Source organism: Anticarsia gemmatalis, chromosome 19 (assembly GCF_050436995.1).
Source record: "Anticarsia gemmatalis isolate Benzon Research Colony breed Stoneville strain chromosome 19, ilAntGemm2 primary, whole genome shotgun sequence".
Lineage (NCBI taxonomy): Eukaryota > Metazoa > Arthropoda > Insecta > Lepidoptera > Erebidae > Anticarsia > Anticarsia gemmatalis.
The window spans coordinates 2,154,376-2,164,766 of NC_134763.1; the positions used below are offsets into that span (position 1 = coordinate 2,154,376).

The 10,391-nt window shown below is 34.2% G+C and overlaps 1 protein-coding gene across 1 annotated transcript; it reads left to right on the forward strand.

Moving 5' to 3' along the window:
* The first annotated feature begins 5,217 nt into the window (after positions 1-5,217).
* Positions 5,218-10,377, forward strand: LOC142981089 (uncharacterized). Its single transcript, XM_076126771.1, has 2 exons — positions 5,218-5,343; positions 9,064-10,377. Exons 1-2 carry the CDS (start codon positions 5,279-5,281, stop codon positions 9,338-9,340), a joined length of 342 nt encoding a protein of 113 aa, XP_075982886.1. The 5' UTR covers positions 5,218-5,278; the 3' UTR covers positions 9,341-10,377.
* The last annotated feature ends 14 nt before the right edge of the window (positions 10,378-10,391 follow it).

Genomic DNA, 10,391 nt, shown 5'->3' on the forward strand with positions numbered 1-10,391 from the left:
AAATAACGTTTCATCAACACTGCATATCCACATACAATAAATAGCCTACAACCATTTACACCTTAGAAATGTTAAATAATAGTAGGTACATATAGAATTGGTACAGATACAGCAACTTTTATCCAAGATATGAAGTTAGCGAGAGATGTTGCTCAGTTGACAATAGACGCCTCATTACGCGCTGAAGACAGCCGGCACTAATGATCTGCTATATACCTAGTAAATAACGGGGACAGTTCAGATATGTATTGATATATTATATAATACTATCTACGAAACAATTGTGAGATTATAACATAGAAAAATATAGGAATTAACGCGTTTTACCTTAAAATACTTGCGTTTCGGCACAGGTTACACTGGTTGTGTAGTCCAGTCATTTAAGGGTTTATGTGCGGAAAAAATCTAGAAAGATGATTTTATGTGGACATTTTTTTTATGGCGGATTAGATTAGAAGTCACAAGTTAGACTAACTGGTACTATTTCAAGCCCAATAACATTTTGCCCAAACATGCAACAACATTTTTGACCGATTTTATCACTCAGAATTACAATAAATAAAATCATTGCCGTAGTTCAGAAATTATAAACATTATCACAGAAACAAAAACTTAAATTAAACGAAAACAAACCTCAAAATAAATGCAAAATACACCACGAATTTATACAAAAATATTATTTTAAAATTTCGCTGTTTTTCATCGACTGCGGTGGAAAAAGTTAAACGTATTTTGATGAGGTTTCCATTGTAACGGATGCAGTTGGTGCATTTCGTGAAAAATAGTTCTGCGGTAGACTGTTAGCAAGCAGTATTTTTTAAAATGCAAGTGATGGCTTCAAGATATTAATTAAGTAGTTTATTAATATAGAATAAGTAATAATATTGAAACGGTTGCTTAAGTTTTTTTTTAGGCTAGGTTAGGTAATCAATATTTATCCAGTAGTCACGAAACTGGCAAATTGTATGGATTAACATATTAAATAAATAAATAATGCTTAGGTATTCTTTATTACAAGTTATCTTTATAATTTCTCTCGTTTTTTTGAGCGTGATGTTTAATAGCTCACAGCCCCTCACTCGCTCTCTTGCCTATAAAAACGCGATTAAAGCGTTTTATACTATACATATCACATACATTTATCCTATACTTATGTATATAAAACATGATGACCAATTCTAAAATTCAATAACTTATACTTAATTCATACCTAAAAAATGTGTAATAACGCATCCCCAATAAGATGATTTCGTTTGTCTGTCTATCCAGCTATTCATAATTTCACCATGTTACTTCAATACTTCGCACCAATTTAGTTCAATACCCGTGTTCAACAAAGGTATGACCCAAACCCCAAACATATAGGGTACATGACAACGGGAGGCAATCTCACATAAACGCACGGACCTTTCGGGACTTTACGTTGGCAGTTAATTGACGGAAAGATTCTAATTGGAAATGGGTGTTTGGAAAGAGTTGTTACTTTTATGAAGTGAATGTGTTGACCAATTTATAGAAGTGATGAAGTTATTTAAAACTTTTGGACAAAATTATATCTCTTTATTAAAATTCCCAAGTATATTCCCACCCACGTTTGGTCATTAAAAGTGTTAGTCCTATTTTATAGGAGACGTGCCTATTGCCATTTACATAACACGTTACTAAGCTTTGGTCTACTATTAAAATACATTGTAACATAAATTAGTAAAGACCAATAGTATTTTGCCTGACTCAGGAATCTTACCAGAGATCTCATGGTCAGAAGTCCGATTCTCACCTGACCGCGCCACAGACGCAATAAATTTTAATTTTGGGTGTAAAATCTATATCTAGCGTTAGTTCCCGTAAAATATTAGATAATGAACATGCAACGCGAAAGTTTAAAAGCTATTAACCAGTAATTTAACATCCCGGGAACAAATTTATTGGTGATGTCCGATAAAACGATAAATCTTAATTAATTCGTGTTCAATCGACAGTGGCGTGTGGTAACGCCGATATAATAATTAAACTATTCATAATAATTATTATTTGGTTTGAAATAATTATTGGCCACAAATATTTGTGTGACAATTATTTTATTAGTTAATTAAGCGGTCGTTTTAATTATTTCGTTTGTGTATCTCTATTCTTTTTACTAACCCCCGGTTTCTGAGGTACATTTAGCGGTAGTTTATCTATTCAATAGTGTCAAAACTCAAATACACATAAGCGCTATTGAATACATAAACTACCGTTAAATTTACTCAGAAACCTGGGGTGAGACCTTTGGTCAACCAAGTAGGTATCGAAGTGTTTTATATTTATGAAAACTAATCAGCAGCCTAGGGTACTCTACAACAGTTATTTTAAATTGATTTTACACGTTACCGAATGTAGTAAATTGCGATACGAATTATATTTTTTATAACTTTTAAGCTTTTGCGTTGCATGTTTACCATCTAATATTACACGAATATTATGACTGTCAGTCAGCCTGTAACCTGCACTTAAACGTCAGGCAATCCAAGGAAAATAATATATGTATGATCATTTTATTATCATTAAACTATTTCAGGAAACTGAACTAATGTATGGATATTCCTGTTCCGTTGCTGTATATTGCTATAACTTATTGTATCATTGCTATGTGTGTATTGTAGGCGTTAAGCTAATTAACTACTACTTAGGTAGTCTACTCTCATATTTTTAAGGATAGGTAGCTATTATATTATTTGATCCGCAAATTTTAACAAAACATAACATACATTTATTATTACGCATATACAAGTCGTATATAGGACAAATAGCCAATTAAAACCGCATTAGTCTTATTATTTGTTTTAAAACATTCCCACCTAGTTTAAATAATAAAATCAATTAGTGGAAAGGTTAATTATATACTAAATAAATACCTATGAATTGCTTGATTTTGTTTACAAAAGATAAGTTAATGACAATACCTATCTAGATTATAGAGTTTTTGCCCTAAATATTACCGAGTACTACTATTTAATTAAGGCCAATGAGAATTTGTGTCTATATAGAGGATAATCTGCGAAATCAGTAAACGTATAAAAATGAATTGATAAAAGTGGATCCCTATTTCCCTTGGCCACGCCATCACGCGTGAACGGCTGGACCGATTTCACTATTTTTTTTTTTAATATTCCTTAAAGAACGAGGATGGTTCTAGAAAAAAATTAAAAACAGAAAAAAAAGATTTATGAAATATTTGTTTGTTTATTAAAAAAATGCTGTTAGGTGATACGAAGATTGCAGGGATCAGCTAGTAATCTATATTTATATCTACTTACATTCTTCTTCTTCTTATCGTATGGTTAGTGGTCAACCTAGTGTCAAAGTAGTTCAAGCCGCCCGAAGGCTTGACATGGCTTAACGACTGTTATCTTAGTAGACGACAGCCGGGACCGACTTTTTACGTGCCCTCTGAAGCACGGAGACGCCCAGTTCAAATACCACTATGCGGTCACCCATCTATAGAGTGACCGCGCCAAGGGTTGCTTAACCCACAGATCGTTTACCGACCGGTGAGCGCAACTGGCTATGGGCGCCTACTTACATTAAGATAGACATTGAATCTCTGCAGCAGCTAAGATTGATAAGGTTCTTTCGCTGGAAGTCTACGACACTTAATGCCATGGTGGCGATATCCCGACCACCTTATCTACTGAGCTATACTAATGTTACATAGAAGTTACAAATGTGGTGTAACTTTGTGAATGAGAAATTATAAATTGGCAATGTTATTTTAATGAAAGTGTTCATTAAATTGTAATTAAGTGATTAATTGTGTGTGAGTATTAATTTTGAGTTTTGTTCAAACAATATGCTGAATTCTAGGCTTTGATAAAATCGCCCTGCCATTTTTTTATCATAATTGTATTATAATAAAAGTTGACGGAAAGATTTTTTGCTTATAAAGCTTCTAGCTGCATCAATGCCCTTTATTGATAATAGTCTATATTTTTCCTAGAGCGTTAATCTATTACTGTGCTATTTTTAGATAAATCGGTTCAGGTAACAGACATCGTAACAGACAGACAAAGAGACAAGCTTAGTAATTTATCCCTTTAACAATATTCTGTAGTGTTTATTAAGAATTTTCGCAAGCAAGACATAATTTTATACAATATATATTAGTTCATGATAATAACACTCGCTACAATCCCTACCAATTTCTTTTGCTCCATTCACATCCATACATCTTTTCATACAGGACCAAAAGCCAATTACTTACTTTAGTAAAATACTTAGTAAATGACAACAAACTATCCTAATCCTGTGAAACTATCACGGTTAAGTTCAAAACTGATCCAATAAATTGGCCAGCGATCAAATATTGGTGAATTAGAGGCCCGGGACCCAAAACTTTGGATTGCTAATCAAACAACGTTAGCATCTGTAATCCTCTTAGTACTGGCTAGTGGCTACAGATTTTGTAGGTCTTAAGAGAGGCCTTTTAATATGATAGAATCACATGTGTGAGGGAATTCTTGGCTAGTTTATAATTTTTTCTTTATAAATATGTGTGGAGGAACGAGGTGATCGTGTTCCTCCAACACAAAGGGAGGATCCTCCGACCAGGCGAGGTGATCGTGCCTGGTGGGCCTAGGCTGCCCGACTGTTGTAGTCGGGAGCTTGGATATATAGCCAGTTGCAATGCAAACTTCGCAAGCGCGATTCAGGACTTGTGACGTCAGTCACACTGCTCGGGGTGGTGGTTGTACGCTGGTCCCAGTAGATGTCGCTGTATGTAGCGATCCGCTACATATGTATTTGGAAGTATAAGAGTATGTTTATCAGTTTTCTAGTAGAAGTACAAGCTGTGCTTTGGAATCAGATGATGTGTGTAAGTTGTCCAAGTATAACATATTATTTATATTTTTTAACGCGGACTGATGATAGGCAAACATTTTTAATTTAAAGATTTACTTTAAAATGTTATGAATAAATACTTAGTTCTTCTCACTTATTCTAATTAAAAGCACATCGATTTTTGTTATTGCAATGAAAGAAAAAACGAATCGAATGCTTGTATTAGGTATGTGTTCACGTCAATTTCGCAATGGAAATCAAACTCCAGACCTCTCAATCCACAACTCCTTAACAATCTTGCTACGAGCTAACAAATTTTCCCCAGTAATAAATCACGGCCGTCGTCCGTACATGATAAGAGCTCTCCTAATTATCTCATCGCGTTTAATGACAGTTGCTCAGTGCAATAGCGCAGTGCGGCACTGACCGTCGTAGTGTGAGTTCGATATCTGAGTGTGACATGGACCCGGAGAGACAACCATTGTTGGGACATGCGTCTGATGCAGGAAGATGCAGGAGGCTGAGGTATTTAGTTTTTGAAAATTGTTTTTTTTTTCGATATTTTGAGATTTTTCGCTCATATAAACCTTGTCTTTAGGACAATTTTACAAAGACAATAAGTTGAGTTGTTTGAGCCGATATTGAGTTTTGCGCTTAGCAACAAATTTGGCGAATCGTTTTTGTATATAAGAAGATACATAATAATATATAAATTAAAAGAGTTCAAAATAATTAGTATCTTGCAGCTTAAATAATTAATAGTTAAGTAGTAGTAAAGGTTTGTAGGTACTTTTTTAGGCAAGAGCAAAAGACCTCTAATACTTATTTTTCATTATTGTTTAAAAAACTTGTTAGAATGCATTTTTTAATACCTCGACGGAATAATATAATAATAATTATTTAATTATTTTAATGATTAGAGTTATTGTTATGCTTTTTTGTGAAAATTGAGATTTTGGTACTTAACTCTCTTTAAGACTTAAGTCTAACCCGGTCTGACAATATAATTTTTTTATTGTATTTTCCTGAAATTTTACCAATCATTAATATTACGATTAATTTACATTACGCATCTAAACCTAATAAAAACTTAATAGACTGTTTTTGTAACTCATTACTGTCCCACTGCAGGGCAAGGGTCTCCTCCCGTAACGAGGGAAGGGGTTAGCCCTTGAGTCCACCACGCTGGCCTAGTTTGGGTTGGGGAATTCACTGTTAGATAAAAAAAAAATATTCAATATTAAGTCTAGACCGCCTTATCGCATAACAACTAGCAATGTCATAGGCAGAGGTGTCAAACTTCATCATGTATAAATAAGTTATATGAATAGACTGTGTCCTTTAAATTATATGCAAATGATTACAAAAATAGATAACTTAACAGGTATTTTGAGACACGTGAGTTTCGAATTTGAATTATCAAAAAATATGCAAATTAGTAATAGAATCACGTTTTTCGGACGGTCTGTTGGGTCGTGGTTGTAGGTGAATGTGGTTTCTTTGGTTAAAATACCGGATAGGACTAAAATATACTATTATTCAAATTCTCAAATCCTTAAATTAGTTAAGACGAAAAAAATATTTATTATGACATGGCATGTGGTACAAAAATTCATATTTGTGCGTAATTTGATAATTTGATAGTAAAAACAAGTGTGTAAGACACTTGTTTTTACTATCAAATTATCATCAGGTCCATTTTAAAGTTATTTTAATAATAAAAAGTAAAGTCTCCTCGCCGCGACGCGACGGTTTGTCTGTCTGTTCGCGGTAATCTCAAGATCTACTGAACGGATTCTCATACTATTTTCACCAATAAGTAGAACGATTCCAAGGAAAAGCTTAAATGTATAATTTGCTAAGTTTTTGTGCAAAAAAAACTTTATAACGTAAGCGCAGACGAGGCGAGCCACTAGTATCTACATGATTGTATAAGACACTACCTAAGTATATTCGGACGGTACATACCTACATAATAATATAAAAATAGCACAGACACTAGACGAAGTGATAAAAAAATCTGTAAAAGAAGTAGGTAGGTCAAAAACATTAGACTCGATCGCCAGTTTGACATTTATTGATCTTAAGAGTCAAAAACAAAAAATAAATAAAGACTTTGATCCGTCTTGTAGGTATGATTACATTTTACGATATTAAAATAGCTGCGGTAGATCGCCGATGAAAAATGTGCCGGCTTCTATTCGCAGATCGATTTAGTTAGTGTTTAAAACACCTATAATAGTCAATAGTAATGAGCGGACTATTTTTAACATACGTATTAATTAACAACATGTTTCGCCATTAACAATGTTAGCCCAAGTAATAGGGGCGAGTCTGTTGCTATTTAGGTACCGGGCACGACATCACATTTCGGACTACTAATTAGAAATATTTTAACATAAATTAGAAAAGACAGAGAAATAGTAATAGTACTTTGACTTACCCGGGAATAGAACCCAGTTGTGAGCAGCAGGTAGTCCACACAGGGAATCAATTTTGTTAAATGTTCATCATTTTGTTCCCACGCAGTTACATGATAGTTAGCAATACATGCAAATTCCGTACAATATTTATCAAACAATCGTTGTCTCCTAATTGTATTATCAATGACCCGAAATTAACCCAAACATGCTCGAATTAAATTAAACGATAACTGTTCTAAGGAAACCTCGAAAATTCTATTTGTAACAACGCATTTATTCATTGAAACACAAGATAATTATTATCTTTGCCGGATACTAATCATTCAAAAAGAGATCCATTGTATGGATGTATTTAGTTGCTTGATAACACATTTTGTTAAGGAAGACATTGTTCGCTCATAAAATTCCCTATTTTTTCCGTGATGCGAAGTACCATCTTGATTCTATCTTAACCAGTAGCATTATAAAGGGAAAATAAAATCAGACAATGCGATACGCCTCTCGTTAAATAAAAGGACTTTCGTATAAGCTATAAGCTCCAAAATGGTTATATGTATTCACTATCGCTCCATAATATCGCCTCTGGTTTTCGAGGCTGTGGTTACGCTAAAGACTGAAAGCAATAGGCAATACATATAAAAATCTAAATAAATTTGAACATCTCTTCTCCACTGCTGGGCGCTGGTCACTTCCGAGATAGATACAGGGGTGAAAGTTAGGTAAATTACTGAGAACTCTGAAATATAAAGAAACTACGATGTTTTGCTAAATCATTAACCACCGGTTTCTAAAGTACATACATTTAGTGGTAGTTTATCTATTCAATAGCGTTTAAACTCATATAAAAAAAACTGTTTGAACAGATAAACGACCGCTAAATTTGCCTTACAAACCGGGCATAAGCAAGGGCTAATAAATAACCTTAAAAAGTTATATAAGTAAGTACTTTAACTGTCCTTGAGATTTCCAGTTTGTTGCGAACAGGCAGACGCGCCGAGGGATTTAATTTTGGTATATTAAGTAGTGATGGTTATCAATGATACGGATGTCTATTAAAGTTAGAATACTCTAATTAACATAACCTCTTATCTTAAAATCACAGCTGCAATTTGATCTGCGTCATACTATTATATTTTATTTTTTATTGATAAGGAAATAGATATTCAGACGTCATCAGTGTCCTTAAAAGTAATATAATAGTTGAATGAATGATGATTGATGTAGATCTTATTATATATTTATTTTCTTCCGTTATATCCAAATTGTTAAACACAATAACTTGATTAAATACAGTCGTTATGATAAATTCATCATTGGGACCGAATTACTGCTTTGTGGTACCTATCTCAAAACTGTCCGACAGCTTGACTTCTATGGGCTATGGGCTATAATTATCACCTTTGTACTCAATTTAAATTGACAGCGGCAAATACCTAGATTCTACCATTTTTTTAGGTACGAAACTGATTTAAAATAACGCCCGCGACGTGCACCCGTGCGTGTATAGGTACGTACGTGCACATGCGAAGGTACACGCGGACGGTTGCCCTGGGACCGCAACGATGCCCATGCGAGTATCCGCAACGCCGTCCGCTTTACGCAGTTTCCAGCCTTATTTGTTCTTTATGACCTTTAGAATGTAAATACGAAGCAAGAGATATAATCAATTGCTTAAATTTGATAATCTTTTTTGATAACCTACGCAAACGACTACACTGACTAAAGATCATACTACAAAATATAACAATTTTAGCGTTTTTTACTCCAAAAATACCAACGACGTATTTACTACACAATTCTTACCACAATTTTCTTTCCTCAGGCCTTTAACCCACGAAGAAGTCCTCAACGTCCGTCAAGAGGTCACTTGGCGCCGCGCCCGGTTCTTCCTAGTCCTCATGTTCTGGGCTCTCCTGGCGATGTTCCTCTCCATCATCGCCTGCATCCTGGTGACAGCTCCAAGATGTGGTTCCATAGATAGAGGCCTGGAGCAGAGCCCTAGCGTACCTCCAGTCCATATAACCTTCGCGCCCTTGATCTCTAGGCTAAGTGATCCAGTGATATCGAAAATTAATGGTGAAAGGGTTTATGCTATTTAAGCAGTGAGAACTTCGGAACAGGAATGACTGATGGGAAGCTTATGCCCTGCAATGGGTAAAAAATGCTATGTAAGGAGAATATAAGCCCAGTTGGGCCTGATGAGAATTGGAGAATTGTATGGAGCAAGAGTCAATGAAGACTGATGGAAGATCTGAAGAATCGGTGTCAGAAATTTGGCGGTGCTTTAATTCGGTTTTGTGCCGGTAGCTACAAAATGAGGGGTGGCTTTCAGAAAACTTGCGTCCTAAAAAGTGTGTGTAAAAATATTAAATTACATGGCAAGTATTTCGGATTAATGCTTTGTTACCTTAAATAAGACTGTGTTTTTGTATAATTCTCAGATTTGTAATTAAGAGAAGCTTGAAGAAGTGCTTGGTTAATTGGTCAAAATATACATTTTTGAATCATTACAGTTGATTCTGTTTTATTTATTTTGTAAACTTTTATGTCAATAAATATTAAATTTATACCTTAATTATCGCTCAACAGGAAATTAACCAAATCAACCATACTAAAATTAACAGTTCAAGATACATGACAAAAATAACTCATTATCTCTATTTAAATAAACAACACTGTTACCTAGCAAATAATTGTTCCAAATATATTATCTTAAGTGATTCTTGACCCGTTTATGTAATTAACTTCTTACTCATTGTATCATTCAGTAGTTTAGTGGGTCTAAATACTGATCATATTGTGATGCTCGTGGTGGGTTCGATACTTATGTCAGACAAAATCTATGCAAATAATAATGGGAATGCATGTTTGTCTGTTTTTATATTTCTACTCGCGTCAAAACGGCTGAGCCCATAGGAAAGAGAGTGTTAGTTCATACTTCTGACATAACCAGGGTTACTTTGTTTAATAAAAAAATGATGCTGGCAACGCCGTGGATTAGAGTGTATAAATAAAAAGTAATTTACCGTATATAAAGATCTGGCTGATAAGCTATCAGTAACTTAAGTGATGAGATGTAGATAAGAATGTATTCAATAAATATTTAAATGTTAAGACTGACTGAAATGAAAATAAAACAAAAATTACAAC